This window comes from Cyrtonyx montezumae, unplaced genomic scaffold (genome assembly GCF_038088225.1).
Source record: "Cyrtonyx montezumae isolate F1298 unplaced genomic scaffold, pur_monq_1.0 scaffold_2, whole genome shotgun sequence".
NCBI classification, from domain to species: domain Eukaryota; kingdom Metazoa; phylum Chordata; class Aves; order Galliformes; family Odontophoridae; genus Cyrtonyx; species Cyrtonyx montezumae.
In genome coordinates this window covers 3,532,688-3,551,605 of record NW_027071936.1, presented here as the reverse complement: position 1 = coordinate 3,551,605, position 18,918 = coordinate 3,532,688, and the positions used below count along the sequence as shown (strand labels likewise).

Here is an 18,918-nt window from a genome sequence, read left to right as displayed (position 1 = left end):
TACGTAGATAATACTGTGGTTTTTGAGTTAGCTCAGAATGTATTAACTTCTCCTACTGAACATTAGTAATTGATTTATTTTGCTTCTTTCCTCTAAAGGTCATTGAGTTTTGCATATCATATCACATTGTGGTCCTCCAGCACCCTCTAGTTGTAAAGTTCTGTCTGTTGACTTATTTCCAGAACGAGGTGCAAACTGTATAGAAGGTATGAAATATTCCTTGATATTATGAAAAAAGTGCCAATTTTTAAAAATGAATGGGCATAAAATCAGTGGGCAGCTACTGAAACATGCCACGCCATATGGTTTGAAAAATGTAGAAAATAAGACATCTGATTAGTAGTAAAGGTGAAGCTTATGAAGAACACATTAGTAACTGGATCATCTGGTCATGGTGTGTGAACGAGCTGCATGATTCAAAAATCTGTTTCTAATGGAGACACCATCTGTGTTTCAGCTGGCATTTGCTTTAAGTTCTCCTCTTGACTGGTAGGTGAGATTTCTGTTCTACTCTTAACATAAACCTGAGTATTTTTTGGTAATAAAGCATTGAGGGGTAGCACTCTTCAAAGTGTTAGGGCCTTGGAAGCATCTTTATACTTTAGGTTTTAAGAATGCTTTAGCAGGAATTCCTACTTTAGACATGAATTAATCCAGTGCTTCATCCACAGATTGAAGCTGCACAATAAGGATGTGACCTGAATGGGTTATCAGCTGAGTGTGTGAGATGGACTCCCTGAAGTGATTTACTTCATTCTCAAAACATGGAAATCCACACTGTTTGGTGGTGCTGGTTAGACTTGTACTTGATACCCAGTTGTAAGAACAGCTGTGCCAGTGATTTTGGGCACCTCCTCTTTCTTCAGTCTCCTTTTAATTCTGTCTGAGATAGTACTTGTGAGCTGCGTACCTTTGGAGTGAAGAAATGAGTTTATTTTTATGTCTGACCACTTAGAAACACTGCCAAGCAGGTTTCATTCTTCTCAGTCTTCAGATCCATTTGGTCTTGGTAACAGAAGGCTGTAACTAAAAAGAAAGCTGATTTAACATTCCATTATTCATCGGAGAGAACGTAGTAATGCTGCCTTTTGGGGCAGTGGCAGTGAGCGTGACCCACAAAGATTGATCTGCTTGTATCAGCGTTTTGAAGGAAATACTGACACTAGTTACCCTAACTTACTTTAAAATACTTCACCCTGGAGAGAGAAGATAATTTACTTAAGAAATCTGCCATAAATATTTAGGTAATTTATGTGGAGACTTTATAATACAGTTGAGACCATTGGTCTCTTCTTCAATTCAAGCAGCTTAGCATTGCAGTTACTGAATGACTCGTGCTGAAGATATTTATAGAATAGATAGCAATACATTATTTATTTGCAGAGAGTGCACCCTGAGTGTATGCAATGTCAAGTGATTTGTCAGGCTATAGAGATAACTTAGTGCTGAAATGAGTACAAATGTGGTGTATAGCAGATAAGGGAATGATAGAACACCATTATTTGATGCTTTGGTGTACTAATTATGGGATTAGTTGAGGAAAAAAAAAAGGGAAAAAATTCAGGTTCAGAGAGATTAAATCATACCTGTGTCTACAATTTCATTTGCAGGATGTAGTAATAATATGGTTGCCTTCTTTTTATAGAAACACAAGAATTTGCTTTAAAAAAATAATTCATCTGTGGTGTCAGAAAGATGCAAAACCTTTTTCCATAGGAGGCTCTGGAATAAAGGACGACTAAAATTCAGTCCTAAACAGATAAATTCTCATCGTTGCAGTTGTGCCCACTGTAGGAAGATACCTGTGCTGCTCGCAGCGTGCCCTTGTGTTTTGACTGAGTTGGGAAACTAACTGCCTGTCCACCTCCAAGCACCTGTCCTCTCTCCTTCAGTGACAGTGGTAGACATGAGAACAAGGTCACACGGCTCTTTTGAATTCCTTCTTGAAAACCTTTCACTGCTATGAATATATCTACCCTGCAGTTCCCTCAAATGTCTGCAGCTAACGCAGGCTTACCCAAATTAGCTTTAAACTTGCTGTCTGGGGGCTGCTAGCAATGCAGCCATGGCAACGTGAGCAGAGGCAGGGAAGCCTACCTGCTGGTGTAGGAAAACAAGCTGAATTTGGTGTTAACCCCCACACAGATTACTGCTGCCCTTAAAGTTAGCTCACAGGGATGTTTCCCAGCTCGTGCCTGTGTAATATAGATGAACTCCATGTGACGCATGGTCAGATGGAGCTGGATTGTTTTCTTCCACTAATGATGCAGGAGATGCTGCTGTAAAATGTGTCTTGATGTCACGAGGCACTTCTGCCATATTTAACTTCGTGTTCTGACAGAAGTGTTCACTGGGAGTGCCAAAAATGAAACTCATCGTGCTGAACCAATGCAAGTGTAAAAGAGTGAGTGGGATTTGGCCATCTGAGCATGAAGGAGATTGTCTGCTGCATCTTAGTCATACAAGACTATACCCTAAAAGAGCCATGCTGTTTAAAGGACTAACACTGGTAATGATTATTGGATTATGGCACTAGAGTCATGGGTCTGTGCCCACTGCCCTGGGCAGCCTGTTCATTCCCCTCTGCTCTCTGTGAGGACTTGTAGCTGCCACCAGGCCTTCCCTGGGCTGAACAAACCAATGGACTGCTCCTCGTACCTTCACCATCTTCCTAATCCTCTTTTGAATGCTTTCTAATATTTTTATGTCCTTCTGATGTTGTGGCACCCACACCTGCACACACACAACGCTCAAGGTGAGGCTGCAGAGCATGGAGCAGAGGGGGCAGTCCCTTCCCTCACCTGGTGGCAGTGTGGGTGGCAATAGGCCACACAACATGCTTTGAGAGAAGGAAGCACAAGGGCTGTGAAGCAGAAAGGGTGCAGTTTTGGATAACTGTTTCCCACTGATGAGTCCTTCATGGTTGTGGCAGTAGATCAGTTCTTTTTTCAGGTGCGTGTCTGTTTCTTTCCAAGAACATCACGGTGGGAATCATTTTTCACGTAGGGAAGCAAAGTCAAGACGTTCTGGGGTCCAGGAAACCTTCCTGAGTCCAGCAGGTCAAGCTGCTGTACCACTGCCATCCACAAAGATAAAGCCTCCTGCTCGTGCTGCCAACACGTCCTGCTGTGTGGGCTGCTGAACCTTTTGCAGGGGCTTCGGGGTCAGGAGACTGCAGAAGCCTTGTTCTTCTTCTCAAGCAAATACAAGCAGCATACAGCATCCACCATGAGCTGTAATCAGCTTCATGGAATTAAGCTTTAACCTTTATCTGCTAATACTTTGTAAAGAAGAGAAGATTTCTTTAAAGAAACTTTCTTAAATGGAAAGGTGCACATATATAATAGTGGGTGGCATTGGCCCTCCACTGCCGAATTTAATTGCACAAGTACTTGCCTGTTTTCTCTGGTCTTAGAGCTCTTCTCTTCCAGGGATAATGAAGCCAAGATGGCTCCAGAGCATCTGCAGCTGTCAGAGTGCTCGTGGCTGCTGTACAGGAGCACAGAGATGAACCTCGCCTTTTGTACCTGCCTTGGGTGGCTGCATGTGCTGCAAACAGAGGCCAAAAAATACAGCTGTGCTTCCCAAAGCCTGTGCCTTAGCAATGACATCTTCATCACTGTTGCCACTGGACATTCTCTGCAACAGAGAGGCACTTTGTTTAGAAAAATAACAGCATCAGCACCATAGTAATACTCCCAGACACTGCAGTTTCACGGGAGCATTTTATACCACTGCTGTGGAATTCTGACTATTAAGGATTTCACCGTGGGAGACTTTAAAGTCCATATCCAATTTGGCAGCACTTTATGATATCATCTGTTACCCGTAAGCATGCTTTATTGCTTTATTTATCATGTGCTTCCATATTGTTCCCATTTTGGTAACAGGAATTTTTCTAAGTATACGAGTTGTTAAAGTGTGCTACAGTTTATCCTATCTTTTCCAAGGGATATAAGAGGGAGACAGTGTACTTTACGTTACCGTTTTCTTGCAGTGAGTTTACTAGTCTCCATGAAGAATGTCTTGATGAAATTAAATAGGTGGAAAAAAACTTCATGGAGTGTGCAAATGAAACAGCCAGGAATAAATCCATTTATGCAAGACTCACGCTGAGAGGCTGATGAGTTTTGATGATTGGAATAAATTATTCTGGCTGGAAGGAGATTCCGTCTTTTAAAGGCAGAACAGCATTGAACCTTACAGTAGTTTCCAGTGTGCAACCCAACAAACAGAGTTATGGAAGTGACTGGGTGACAAGGGTCCGTAGTGACCTTGTACCTGAGCTGTATAAGAATGCTCCTCTGCAGCGTGTGCTGCCTACCAGGTCACACCACATGACTGCAGCTCATGAAGTGACGTTTTCTTCGGCTGAGCAGCACGGTGACTGCTGCTGGCTGGCATGCAGTGCATGACTGAAGGCACACTGCCACACAGCGTAAGTCTGAACACCTCTAGTCTTGAAAGTCCCAAGCGAGGGCCTGTAGCTAAGCATCTCACCCAGTACCTACAGAGAGACAGGGCTCTCTCCCCAAGACCTCCTGTGCAAATCTGGCAATCTATGTCCTTGGCTTTTTTTACCTTCTGCTGCACTGAGTATGGTAGCAGTGCTACTTTCTGTTCAGCTAATGGCCTTTTGTTAAGATTGGATCTGGCTGGGTTGAAAATGTTCTCTTGCTGTATCTTGTACACTGCCTTAAGGCGCTATTGTGATGCACACAAATAATTATAACTGATATGTCAGTCATTAAGAATAGTTGTGGTCACAGACAGAAGCAATATCTGTATTTGTCTCTACGTTTCTTGAGGTGGTCTGCCTCCCATTTCAGGTACTTGACGTTCCCCATCATTTACACTGGTTTTGCTGTATAATTGTTTCTGCTGTACTCTCTGAGGAGAATTGAACTCCCTTTATGTGTATGTTCCTCCCTTTTAATATTACTCCTTCCTTAAAATATCATAACACTCCCTTCCTCAGATGCAAACTCTACAGAAGAACCTGCAGAAAAAAAAAAAAGGTATATTCTAAAATGGTACATTTAGAATTAGATGTACACATGCACGCATGTCCACACATAGTATAGTAGTGTTCTTAGGACTAAGTGTTCATGAAAATAGATTCTCAGTATTTAATGATGCAATGGTATTATCCTTTCCCACTTTTAATATTCTTGTTCGGCAAGTATTTTTGAAGTATATCAACATTATACTGTGTTGTTTTCTTCCAGTCCTCTGCAAAATAAGCCATCCCCTCCCATAGAATTGGGTCAACTATGTGGGCCAGCGGATATGGAATCACGGCTGGAGGAAATTGCACATTCAGAACAAATGTGGTGTGTAATATAGTCAATAGCTACTTCTTTGTAAAGAAAAAACAGTCATTAGTTGGTATTATTTTACCAGGTTGTTAATATTAGCAATGCTCTATTGTAGTTATATCACTAAGTTGACTACTAATAAAGAAATGTCTCTCATAAACTGGGTAACAAAAAGCATGGACATATTTTCTGAGGTTATCCTTGAGATAGGAATCCCAGATTAGGTGATACAGTCTCTCATTTATAGGACAATAAATCCACACCAGTGTAGATGTAATCAATGGGGACTGGTTTATATGCAGGAAATTAAAAGTAAATTCCACCCATTTATCTTAATCACAGATAGCTTGCTACCTTCTTCAGACGAAGGAAGGCTGGCGTACACTCAAATGAAGAGCTTTCAGGGGCCCGGAAGGAGTGATGTTTTCCATCCATTTCACTTTACTTCTGTTCCATAGGTATCACACAATCGTTTGTCAACACCAAGCTGCTGTCCCAATGAGATGGTGTATTGAGATCAGTTGTAATTAACATAAAATAGTGAAGAAAGTGGTGCTGCAAAATGTAGCATTCTGGACCACAGCTTTTTAAGGCTTTTTTTAAGCTTGCTGTGTACGCTGAAGGATGGTGACAGGAAGCCAGATGTGTAGTAGTGCCGAGGACCCAGCTATCTGCACACATCCTCGCTCTGCATGCATCTTGTTTGGGCAGTGCAATTTGAAAGCAATAAGGTAAGCCTCAGGTTAAATGGTGACTAAATAGACACTGAGAATGGCCAGCACTTCACGGCATCACAGAATTGTAAGGGTTGGAAGGGACCTCTGGAGATCATTGAGTCCAACCCCCTGCCAAAGCAGCTCCCTAGCCCAGGTTGCACAGGTAGGCGGGTCTTGACAACAAGGTGAGATTTCACCAAGCATGGAGCATGAAGAGACTTCATTTTGTTAATCTCAACAACCTTCCTCTGTAAAATAAATGAAGTTTCAGTAAGGACAAGCAGCACAATTTGCGTTGTTATTGATACCACAAATATTGTAAATAGAAAATGCACTGTAAGCTCTGCCATTAAATCCTATATTTGAAGCAGTCAAGCAATTAGAAGAAAGTCATTTTCTGAGATGTAGATGTGGCTTTAGTCCTAACTGTGGAATCCAGTGCCTCGTGAGAACCGCTTGTTTTCCTTACTATTTTACTTTTTTCTACCGTAAAAGTTGGATGTTAACACTGCCTTTTATCACAGCAGTCACTGGGAGGATATGCCCATGTGGAGGTGAGAGTAAAAACATCTGTTATCTGTACCGTGAACCAGTTCTGGGGCTGAGCCACTCGAGTGGCTCTTCGGAGCTAAAAATAAACTTTGGTTGATCACAACTCTGCACATCTCCGTGATAACTCCACGGTGGGCTACTTTTTGACAAAATGATTTTCTCAAAAAATTGCTGGTGTCAAACAAGTCAGCAGGGAATCCAAAGGACATTTCTATTGCTTAGAGATCATGAAGATAAAGGCAAGGTAACTGACATTTCACGGAATGGTCATTTAATGGTATTTCCTAGTTTTGATGGTCTTTTTAAAAGAATAGGATAAAATGCCCACAGTGGGTTATTAAACAAAAATATCTTCATATCTGTGGGGCATTTTGAGAACTAAGGAATCATTATCTTGTCTCAGGCAATTCTAGTTTTCTGCCAACTTCATTTTTTCCTTTTAATTTTGCTAAGTGCTTGATTACCTTAGTGCAATTCTTACAACCGCATAACTTGTCTTTCACTTACTTGTGTCAGAAAATAAATTCCTTTAACATCTGCTGAAACATTTTTGTATGATTGATATATCTTTTTTTCCTGTTCTTCTTATAAAGCCCATAACGGAATGCTTGATTGATCTGTGCTTAATTTCTTACTGTCACTTTAGCCTTTATTTTCCCATGGATGGAAGCCCTGACCAAACTATGGAATGATAGAAGCGATCTTAATAAGGTAGACTGCAATAACATAACCAGTGTTTGCAATAAGTCCTCAACATGAACACCTTTATTTCTTATAAGAAGTATTAGGTTTGGGGTGGGGTTTTTTGTTTCACTTTTAGAAATCTACATTTTATACAATATACATCCACCTTGACACTGTTTTATTTTATCTATTTACTTATTTATAATCTCTGAACGAATTTTCAGTTACCTGAGGACAAATAAAACCATATTACATTGCCAGCTCAGTATGAAGTGGTTATGCCTTTGACTAGCAGTCTCCATAGAAGTGCCTGCACATCTTCTGGTGTTACCACAGGGCTCAGAAGGGTAGCACCCAGGTAGAAGAAACAAAATGGCACTTTCACTTACTTGCTCGGTGAGTACTGCAGTGCGTTTTGTTCTAGGTGGCTGTGGATGGAGCAAAAGGGCTCTGTTCCTAAAATGGCAGAAACAACTTCCTACTGATCGTAATGCTGAGTGCAGCCCTTAGAAATATTTGGGTAGGCATATACAGAGGTAGTGCTGGCAACGGTACATATTAACCTGGTTTATCAGTCTGATGATAACTCGTGGAATGGGAGCTGATCCTCACTGGCGTGCTTTGGGATGGAAAACCACCATGATTGTGATATTCTTATCGGCTTGTATTTTCCTTTAAACATTTTAGTGTGTGGTTTATGAACTCAGAGAATCGAGACAGAGAGCTTATTTGAAAACTCCCATACCTCAGCAGAGCACGGGCCGTCAGTATATGAAGTCCTATGTCTTCGTCAGCCCCAAAAGGCTCTTCTTTGTGAATAATGAGTGATGCATTTCTCACAGGTGGCAGAATGGATGCGAGGCTTAAAGAGGAACTGCAGTGATTAACAGCTGACCTGCAGGATGGGTGTAAGGTTCGTATTTCAATCACAGATGTCAGTGCAGAAAAGGAATAAGAACATGACGAGAATAAAAAGCAAGGCTGGAGTCAAGGCTGGCGCTGCTGATGGAACAGATGGGAAAGGTGGCAGATGAAAAGAGCGAGGATCAAGGCTGACTGTTGCCGTCTAAAGCAAAAAAAAAATACAACACATTTGAATTAGCTGTACTCCATAGGGGAAATATGGATGGTAAAATCAAAATAACAGGAGAGGAAAAAAGGTTCTGATGGCAATGCTTTGGAGAAACAGATGGAAAGCAAGGCAAGGATGAAGACAGCAAGAAAGAGGAGAGGTAGAATGTAGGCAGAACAAGAATAAGAAATGTATTCCCTGGAACTGAGATGAAGCAGTGGAAGTTTTTATCCCATTGGAAGGAATGGGAAGGTCTTGGCACTTCTAAGGAGAAGATACTGCTCGACAGGAGCCACAGGTTTCATATGCATAATCTAATCTGAAGGGATTCCTTTTGGTTTTCTTTTCTGGACTTAATAATACCATGTGCTAAAGTAGGAAATATTGAAGTAATCAGTAGCAGATTTTCTACGCACATAGATAGCTCTATACATATGGGATTTTATCTGCAAAATAAATCTAACTTTTCTTGCAAATAGCAATAATGCAAGTAGATCACATAAATATAATGAATAATAATAAATCCCAATTCACTATAAATGCCTCATATTTGTTCAGCTAAACAAGCCGCAGCAAAAGCTATAGAGCAAAAGGAACTTAAATTTCCTGATTATCACTAATTATTTCACATTATTTATACCACTGCGTAGAGATGTCTACTCTTTCCAGCAGAATCACATCATAGTAGTTAGCATAAGCTATTTCTTAGTGCCAATCATCACCAGGTTAATATACTGTTAATGAGAACAGGACATGTTTGTTAATCAGCAGAGGAAGCAGAATGAGCATGGGAGATCGGGATGTACTTTTTATTTTTAAAAGGACTCTTGAGATACAGCATGAACATATGGGACTAAACAATTTAAGGAAGATCTGAAACTCAAAACTTGTGTTGGTATTTGCTTTTTTAGTTACATTTAGTGGTATTTGAAGAGGTTTTTCAGATTTCAAAAATCCAAAGACAATAATTTTTGCGTAGGGAAGAACTCAAGCAGCCATGGAATCAAAGGGTTCATTCACAAGGTCTTGTGCAAAAATGTCAAGTTCAAATCACTTTTCTTCTGATAAATATTTTCGCTGTGAAAATTACCCCAAGCATGTATAACAAAGAAGGTAAGGCCACATGGGACAACCAGAACTGTTTAATCTGAGCTCTTGCCAAGCATGTACTTGGCATACTAAGGCATGTACTCCACAGACGTTCCTGACTGGTAAATATGTGAAGTGAGCACTACGTTTCAGACTTTGAGGCTAAGATCTTCCCTTCTTTAGTCATCCCCAAGTGTCTGTCTACATCCTCTGTGCACCTATTGAAACATGAACATTTCCTTGCATTGCAGCCCCTATCTCAGCCAGCTGTGTGCCAGGATGAATCACTGAGGATACATGTTCCAGATAAAATCCTATTTATTTTGGACTAGTACGTAGGTTAGTTAGCCCTTTTAGCTTCCTCAGCAGCCCCTGCTGCGTGTTCAGACTATCATCTACTGGAATCTACTAGATCAAATACAGCCATGATCGTATCCTGCGCTCTTTGCAATAGGTAGTAAATCTCTCCCAGACCTTTTATGAAATCAGGATTGGGTACTTAGCCTTTTTAGGGGGTTGACATCTTATTATTGGATATCTGGCCTTCTGTCATCTGTCTTTGTTTTCATTGTTATTGCACTGCTATGTTCCTTTCAACAAGTGATTGATGCTTATTATTAACAGTTCCCCTGTTGATGCTTTGTTCAGATTCTGAACTAATGCATTTTTACATGAGCTTTTATTGAGGATTTAGGAGAATGCATATGAAAATCTAATCTGTTTTAAGATTACAGTCCTTACTTAGTTCTTAGTAGATTCTTTTGCTTCTCTTGAGAAATAAATAAATAAATACTCGATATAATTCCCAGTAATGCGGTCTAATTTTTATTGTATGTGCAGTGTTAATGAGTATGTCTATTCTTAGTACATGTTCATAAATTATTATCAACTGTAAATTTCTATTTTTTTTTCTCCATTGCCCTCTTATGTCTTTCCAATTAGCATAGGACTTGTAAAAAATGGACTACTGAAGAAAGCCTTATCTTATCATTAGCATTTTTTCCTTGTTAATAAATTCTGATTAAACTGTTTTCTCGTTGATTCACTAGCCCATGCTGTCCTTTTGGAGTTACTCATCTCAGCTGAAAACATCTATTTTTTTTACTGTCACGCCAGCATATGGCCACATAACTACCAACTTGACATTATTTTTCTGCATATTCTGATGTGACAAAGCTGGAATGTTATGCAAATACATGGTCCACACATTATCCATGATGTATACATACACACACAGAGCTCTTTAATGGAGATGTAGAAAATCAGTGGCCAGATTGGTGTCTGCTGTGGCTGCCTGGCAGTTATTACCTCACCACAGATAAGCTGTCAAAAATAAATAAATAAATAAATAAACCAACAAAAAACAGCTGTAATTGGTAAATAACTTGTTATTCAGGTCACTTTACACGATCTAACTGTGACCTCATGTTCTGTAGGTCTCAGATGTGACTCAGGTGAGTCTGCCTGCCCGTGTAGTGCCTGCTGCAGCAGAATCCAGACTCAGGTTAGCATCGGTACACAGGCTGGAGGAAGTAATAAAGTCACATTTTACTACCTAACCAGATGAAACATACATCAGCATCAGTGACTCTTAGTGTTTGTGACGAAGGTCTTGATGTGTGCGTGGAATAGTGCTGTTCTCTAAGACACAGCTCGAGGGAAAATACCTCAGCTGAGGGATTCAAATCCTTCCCATGCCTTTAAAGGCAATCAGTCCAAAGAATGGGGTTTTTGGAGAGTTCAGCTGGCAGCATTGCAGCTTTGTTTTTAAGAATACTTAAGTTCACAATGCAGCTAGAATGTGCACTGGCAAAAAGGTGTTTGGTTTTGTGAGTTTTTTTTTGTTTGTTTGTGTTTTGTTTCCCATCTTTTCTTGTAAAATATTAAAATACATCATTCCAGCCGTGATCTTTGCTGCATTTCAGCCTCTTTCGATACGGGTAAGGGGACTGCGCTGCCCTCCCACGCGCTGTCCGCGGTACTGAACGCCGCCGCGTGCCCGCGCTCGGAGGGGCGGGGCCGCGGGGTGCGCGCTCCCGCGAGCGTCCCCGCCCGCGCAAGGCCGGGCCGGGCGCGCTCAGCAGTGGGAGCGCAGCGGCGCCGCCGCCGACGGCACGCGGCTCATTTCCGGAGCCGGGACGGACAGCGGAGCGGCGGCAGCAGCGGATCGGGACCGGCGGCAGCTCGGGAACGGCGTCTCCCTCTCTCGGTTCCTCCTCCGCCCCCGGAGGATCTAATTCGGGCTGCGAAGCGCGGACGGACGGACGGACGAACGGACGGACGGACGGAAGGGCCGTTTTCCGTGGCTTGGTGGATGCTCTCCTTTTCCTGGCAATGCAAAAGATTATGCATATTTCTGTCTGCCTGGCTCCCGTGTGGTGGGGACTGATCTGGGGGGCCCATTCCAACAGCATACAGATCGGTAGGTGCCCGCGCCGCGCATCCCCCCCCCCCATCCCCCCCCCTCCCCCCCCTCTTTCCTCCCGCTCCGGCTGATGCCCGTGTCTGCCCGCAGGAGGGCTGTTCCCGAGGGGCGCCGACCAGGAGTACAGCGCGTTCCGGGTGGGCATGGTGCAGTTCTCCACGTCCGAATTCAGGCTCACCCCTCACATCGACAACCTGGAGGTCGCCAACAGCTTCGCCGTCACCAACGCCTGTGAGTAGCGGGACAGGGACCGAGCGGCACCCCGGGGGAAGGCGGCCGAGGGGTCTCCGTGCGCAGCTCCGGAGGAGCCTTAAAGATGGAGCCCGCCGCCCCCACCGAGCGCCGTCAGCCATCTTACCGCGCCGGGGTTGCGGGGATGCTGCCCGGCTCCGCCTCGGGTGCGGAGCACGTGCGTGGCCCCGGAGGAGCGCTCCTTGCCCTGTCCCCCGTGGTGGGGTGCTGAAGTATCTTGGCGTTGCGTCGCTCCTCCGGCTCCAGCTGTGCGAAGGCAGCCCTGAGCCGGCTGTGCAGGAGTGGGGCTCCAGTGATGGAGCTCTGCACGAGGATTTGCCGTGTGCGTGGCTGAGATGCTCAGCCAAGTGAAGCGTAGCGTGCTCGCTGGCGTTCTGTGTCGCCGTGATGATGGCTCCGGCGTGCTCCTCAGCGCTGGGAAATGGGTGACATCCTCAAGAGCCATTTGCGGAAAACGTGGGAAAAGGTTTTCCTGCAAGGCAGCTCTGTCCTGCCTCCTCCACCCCGTGTGTGCCTGTGTCAGAGAGCGAGCCTGTGAGCACAGCTGCCTGGTTCCTGACCTGTGCCACCTTCCCTGGGTGGCTGTGCTCCAGCTGTAGGGTAACAGGCAGGAGGGCTCTGCTCCAGCTGAGCCTGGTCCAGGGCTTCCATTGCAGGGTGCACTTTGTGCACCTCAGATGCTGCTGCTGGCTGAGTGAGGTTGCCTTGGCGGTGGGGTTTGGCTGGCAAGGGAACCGTATGCTGTAAGGGACGGCAGTATTCCCTTGGTTGCCTCCCAAGGAAGGTGTGGTTGGAGGGAAGGGAATTCTGAAGGCGAGAAGCAAAATTCAGCAGTTGATGAATTTTCAGAGCGCTGCATGTGCGAGTGGTTAAGGAGGCTCCATTTTATCCCTCCCCTCTATCTCTTCTCTGGGAGTCGTTCTCGTTTATCACGTAAACTGGCCGATGGTTATTTCGAGGGTCCTGTGTGAGGAGCTCACCCCCAAAACTCAACAACTGAGTGCCAAGAAGGGCACAGAAACGCGAAGCGCGAACACCTCAGCGCGTGCCCCGGTTATTTCACTGATTTCCCTTAAGCAGCAGCGGGCTCACACCTTGGCACAGGCACTGACCTCCTTCTGCCCGAAGCAACGCGGTGAGTGCTGCGGTGCGGTGCCAGCACTGCCCCTCCCCATGCCTTCCCCTTATGGGCCCTTGGCCAGCAGGTGGCAGCCGGCGGCCACCAGGGGCCCCACCACCCCAACCAGCCCCCCCCCAGCCTTCCTGGGGAGTAGGGGTCACTGCTGCTGTCTGATAGCAGTTGGACACCTCACAGGGCAGCAGCATCGGGAGGCTTCGTGTTTGTGATGAAGGTGCTTTCTGCAGGCTGGTGGCACGATGAGGAGAGCTGTTCGCTGCCGTGATTGTAATTACGTGCTTCCAGAGCAACGGCTTGCACTTAATCCTCTTTGAGAGCTCACAGTGATTGAGAGGGTAGATGAGCTGGGTAACAGGAGCACATGCTAGCAAGGCAGTTCACTCTTATCAAAACCTTGGCTTGTAGCAGCTGAGGTACAGCATTCACGGGGAACTGGGTGGTGTCCAAAAATTGCACTTTACTCTCCTCCAGCTAATTGAGTCTGAGCTAACTGGAGAAGTGCTGACGATCAGCAGCATCAGATTTTCATTAAAAAATCGTTAATTCCATCAAAAGAATAAACCTAGTGAAGACGGAATACTTTCCTCTAAACCATCCAACCTGAACGGGGATAGCTGTGTTACGTATGCACGTATTTTTAGGATGTTGGAGTCACCTAAAGAGAAGTCTCCTGTGGAGTACTATGAAGCCTTCCTAACCCCAACGAGGTTTTCATACAGCAGTTTCAGCACAGAGGTAATGTATGAATGATCTGAGATGTTTAATTCTGCTGGCTCAAGAGCCAGCGTTGAGCTTTTCTGTCTTAAATCAAGTCCTACAGCTCTGCAGGGATCACTGCACCATGACATTGTGACAAGGGGATGCTGATTCATGCATAAACCTTAGACCCTTTCATTATATCTTCAACCAGCAGCTTAGAAAACGTATGAATATCTAGCATGTTGCAACTTGTGAGTCATGACACAGGTTTTCCCAGCCATTTTGGAATATAATGCTAGAGATAGCATCCTCAAAGGAATAGCATGCAAAATAGTTAAAGCTTAAGCCAAAATATACCTGGTGCTGGTAAAGATGCAATAAGTTCAGATGTATTTATTTGAATTCAAATTCCTTAGGACTGAGCACAGACGTATTTTCCAGCGAGTGATTAAAACCGACTTCGGAGGAAAGGAGGAATTTGTTAAATGCTTACGTTTCAATTCATTCCTGTTCCTGGTCCTTCTCATTTCCTTTTCACTATAGAACATTTCTCAGGCTCAGGGAGTGCTCCTTAAATTTCTCTACCCCCTTGTGATTAAAATGGACAAAATCAAATGGGCTTCTGTAATAAAATACCATCTTTCCTGCAGGTTGTACCTTAAAATAGCAGCTGTTATGCTTTTGCTGCTCTAAAAGCATTTCTCCCTTAAAAATCAAGCTTGAACGTTTTTCCAACCATGAGAGTTATACCTGAAGAAACCTGGGGTATCTATTGTGTGACTGTGCTGTCCCTGCTGGGTCTCTTTGCTCCTGGCTCACAGGGAATTTTCATGCAGACGTGTGATACAATTGTGAAAGCTTTGCCTTGGCTGCTCAACTTCTCAGATTTTTATTGTGTGATTATTGCATTGATGTCGTCCGTATATCTAAAGTGAAAAACTGCCACACAGTTTTGAATATAGTGTGAACATATATTTTATCTTTATAAACCTCGAAATGAATTTTATTTAAAAGCAATTTGTGAGTAGTATATCAATTCCAACCAAACTCTGAAATCAACCGATACATCAGTCAACTTCTTCAATAAATTCCCGTGCTTATGCATGCTTTTATTTCTTTTTAATATATAAACATGGATTTGTGCTGATGAAAACTTTAATTTACACCAGCTTTCACAGGACAATTGATTGTGCACATGGCTGAGGATGTACTTCACTCTTATACGGGCAAAGACTTCTGTACTCCCCAGTGTGTTATACATACTAAACCTAGGACCAGCTCATGAAGTAATACTGCTGATTTCTTCAGCTCTTTTTTCAGGCTTCTTGTTCTCAAAATATTGTTGACAGTTAAGACCAGTTCAGTAGATTTCATTCTTTCTGAACAGTTGGTAATTACTAGGGAAGTGCATAATATCTGGGAATGTGTTGTTACCTTGAGAACACATTGAAACAGACAGATTTCCTATTGGTTACGTAGAAAATTAAGATAACCCGCAGAAGTTAATTTGTGAGGCACCTTCTTTGCAAGAATGCTTCAGCTGTTATTCTGTGGTTGACCAAAAGGATGTTTGCTTTAGGGAAAGGTAAATTTAAATGCAAGAATTTCTAATATATTCTGGTTGTGCTAATATTTAGGAAACTGAAAGGAGGAATGAACGCACAATAAGCATAAATGCATGTCTGTATGTATGTCTTTATATTACATATAGTCACAAATATACATACATATGTAGTTTTATATATGCACTGAAAAATTGTTTTGGATGCAAGATAAAGCAAAAAGAGGATTCCACTGCTCGTTTTCTGAAGAGGGTTGTCTCAGAGCTCTTACTGTTCAAGATTAATCATTTTAAGTCAGTTCTCACCCCTATAAGTGAATTGAGAGCATGAATTGGTAATATATTATATTGAAAGATCATGCCTGTGTTCCATAACTAACATCCCCAGGGCTGAAGGCAAAGAATACCAGGTCAGACTGAAAGTAATACTGAAAACATGAGCATTTTAGATGCATATATCAGACTGCAGTTATGTGTATGGGAATGGGATTCTCTCAGAACAATTAACTGGAACATGGGATGCAGAGGATTTTTCCACAGCTCATTGTGTTTATCACACGCGTACAGTGACATCTGCTTCTAGGAGACCACAGATGATGGGTTAATTCCTTTGGCACTATAGGTTTCTGCATGTTTTTATAAGAAACACATAGGTTTGTACAGCACCGTTACTGTTTCGTATCGAAGTCTTTACTTTTGTTTTTAATCAGTTCATTGCAAAATCTGTACTGGCTACAAGTACACATTAGATGTAACATTAAAACTGGAAAAGGGCCTTGATTTAAGACACAAAGTTCTGTTGGTAATGAATTCTTTATGGATATACAATATGGAGTGAGAAGAAAACCGTCAGACGAACACACAGCGAGTGCACGTTTTAAAAGGGATAAAGAGTAAGGAGTGAAAGCAGACCTTAAACAGCCAAATGTTGAGCTGAGCCATGCTGCACTTCCTTAAATTAGTCACTGTGCTGAAGTACTGGAGGCTTTTTTTATTGGTTTGTCTTCGTTCGGCTTGGTTAATGTTGTTACTGGGTAGTATAGATGTCTTGAAAAATAATTCTGTAGGAGCTCTTTCGTTTATTCACTTACCTTCATTTTCTATTGTTTTAAGAAAGGTGCTTGAATCAGGGCGTTTATGGGGAGATGACCTTTTTTCCTTCCCCACTGGGGAGACAAATATAGAGAACGACTAAGTCTGTCCTAAATTTGATTTTGTCTGTGTTTAATACTCTTAGTTACACCTAACCATTTCATGAGCGACTTCAAACTTTTAACAAGAAAGAAGATGCTTATTGTTCTGCGAGGAGGTGAGGTTCAGCTTTGACTACTGCTATCTCCTCCCACCTTTTCCCATACCCATCCCAGAAATAAATAGGATCTTTTCATAGTTGAAATGTTACAAGCAGTGGCGCCAAAGGTGACAGAACAGGACACAAGTAGTGCATTATTTCAACTCTAATCTCTTTTATTTGGTATCAGAGAAGGATATTCTGGTCTGTATTCATTAAGTTAAATGTGTGTGTGATTGCTTTGTGTGCTTGGTTTGTAACTGAATTACCGATGGCTGCAGCCAGCCCCTGAGTGACTTGTTGGGCTCCAGATAGTATTTTCATTACTTAACTGCAGAAGGCACATAGGCTTGCACTTTTCATCGCTGACAAAGAAATAGAGTACTCTTGTGTCTGTGGCTTAGAATGGGCAGCCTTTTGCAGAATGACTTTTTTTTTTTATGAATAAGAAAAGGATAAGACACAACTCAGTGAAGTGTTCACCTTGACCCTGACTCCTAAATACAGACTCACAGAACCGAGTGTCTGAGTTCAGTAAGAGACAGTGGCTTGTGCTGTAATACATACCAAATTGGTAAGTAAGTGAGCACACGCTTGAACTGTCTCAAGGTGGGATAGCATAGCTAGTTCAATTTCACATATGTAATGCTGCATGTGATTTGATGCTGCATTGGTTAGGGCTCTCATTTGTTCGCAGTGTAAGTGTGTGCTTTTACAAGTTCAGAGCATCATTTGGAGAGGGAAAGATGCCTCTGCTTCTTGCGAGTCATGTGAGCTTGATTTTCTTTTACACAATGGCAAGTGACAGAATGCCATGAGCACTCAGTGTGACACTCAACCCAAACAGCAATCTGATAGGTGATATGGAGGTTTCCTCATCGTCGATGCAGAGAGGGCTGCTTTCAGAGGTCCTATCAGCAACAGTGCCATGAGCTCAACCCAATGAATGTCTCCTCAACTGCTCTGTTAGAAATCGAGGGTGTTAAGAGTCGCTTACACTCAGTAGTCCTCAAGTGGTACTGGTTAGGAGTTATTTCTGACAAAATGGCTTCCAAGCCATAGCACTGATCTTTGTTCTTGTTTTTCACTCTCAGAACGTAGCAAATTCTATTCCACTTCGCTAGCACAGCTTCCCAGGGGGTCTTGGCACAGACATGGGGACCTGCAAGCAGCAAGCCTTTCCTGCACGATTGTGCAGACATGCTATTAGGGAGCGTGTTCCAGCTGGATCTGAAAAGTAGGGTAAGTGATTTACATAGCTAGTGTATCCCAAGCTCCTACTGACATAAGCTACAGCAGTTCACTAGCAGCAGGAGCTGCCTGGATCCACAACAGAATCACAGTGGTGGCAAGGAGAAGCATCCCAGATTTAACCCTTTATTTCATACCCTGTCCGTAGCAGGGCCTGAATTTCACTTCTTTGCCTTTCTTGTAGCTGGATGCTCCGAGTGCCAGGCTGTTCCGGTTTGGCACAGTCTTTGTTTTTGTCACTTTTCTGCCTTTTTTCTGCTTCTGTTTTTAGTGGGAATTAAAAAAATGTTCGTAATTTTGCTTCTGTCCTGATGCAGAAAGGGGAAAAAGTAACTTCTGGGTTTCAGGAGCACAAAGACTCTTTGTTTTTATTATAATCAAGTACAGAAGAAAACAAAACTTGGAAAAAATCAATTTTTATGTATCTGCTGGTTTAAATAATTGCTCGGTCAACACATGTTGATTAGCCAGACGCACACACAGCTTAAAAAATATCAAGCCATTTTAAATGAACACCTGAAAACAATTTTTATATAATTTCATGACACTTAAGAATCAGATAGACATGAGAACTCGGGAAGTAGATGAGAACTGGGCCACTGCACGCTATAAATTGCAGTATTATTTTCTAGTTTTGTTCACAGCCCTACATCTACCCACCTTTCAGGTGCTTTCATCTGAAGAGAGTGGATAATGCTGAAATCTTGGAAAGAGTGACTGAAGAGTCCCTTTACAGAACAATTAGCTTGGTACATTTGTTCAGCAAACCTGATGCAGTAGTTTGGAAACTCATAATGTCTTCTTATGAGTGTGAATATGGGAACTGTTGAATCAGGGCCTGAACCACTGATGGATCACCTGAGGTGAGCA

The 18,918-nt window shown here is 42.9% G+C and overlaps 1 protein-coding gene across 4 annotated transcripts in view; it reads left to right on the top strand.

The window, feature by feature from the left end:
• Positions 1 to 11,698: 11,698 nt before the first annotated feature.
• The window catches only part of GRIA2 (glutamate ionotropic receptor AMPA type subunit 2), a 77,742-nt gene continuing 70,522 nt past the window's right edge, over positions 11,699 to 18,918 (top strand). For all 4 annotated transcript variants that reach the window (XM_065736242.1, XM_065736243.1, XM_065736240.1 and 1 more), the window contains exons 1-2: positions 11,699 to 11,853; positions 11,947 to 12,087. In XM_065736242.1, the coding sequence (XP_065592314.1) occupies positions 11,766 to 11,853; positions 11,947 to 12,087 (229 nt within the window). In that variant the 5' untranslated portion in view covers positions 11,699 to 11,765. The remainder of the gene's footprint in view (positions 11,854 to 11,946; positions 12,088 to 18,918) is intronic.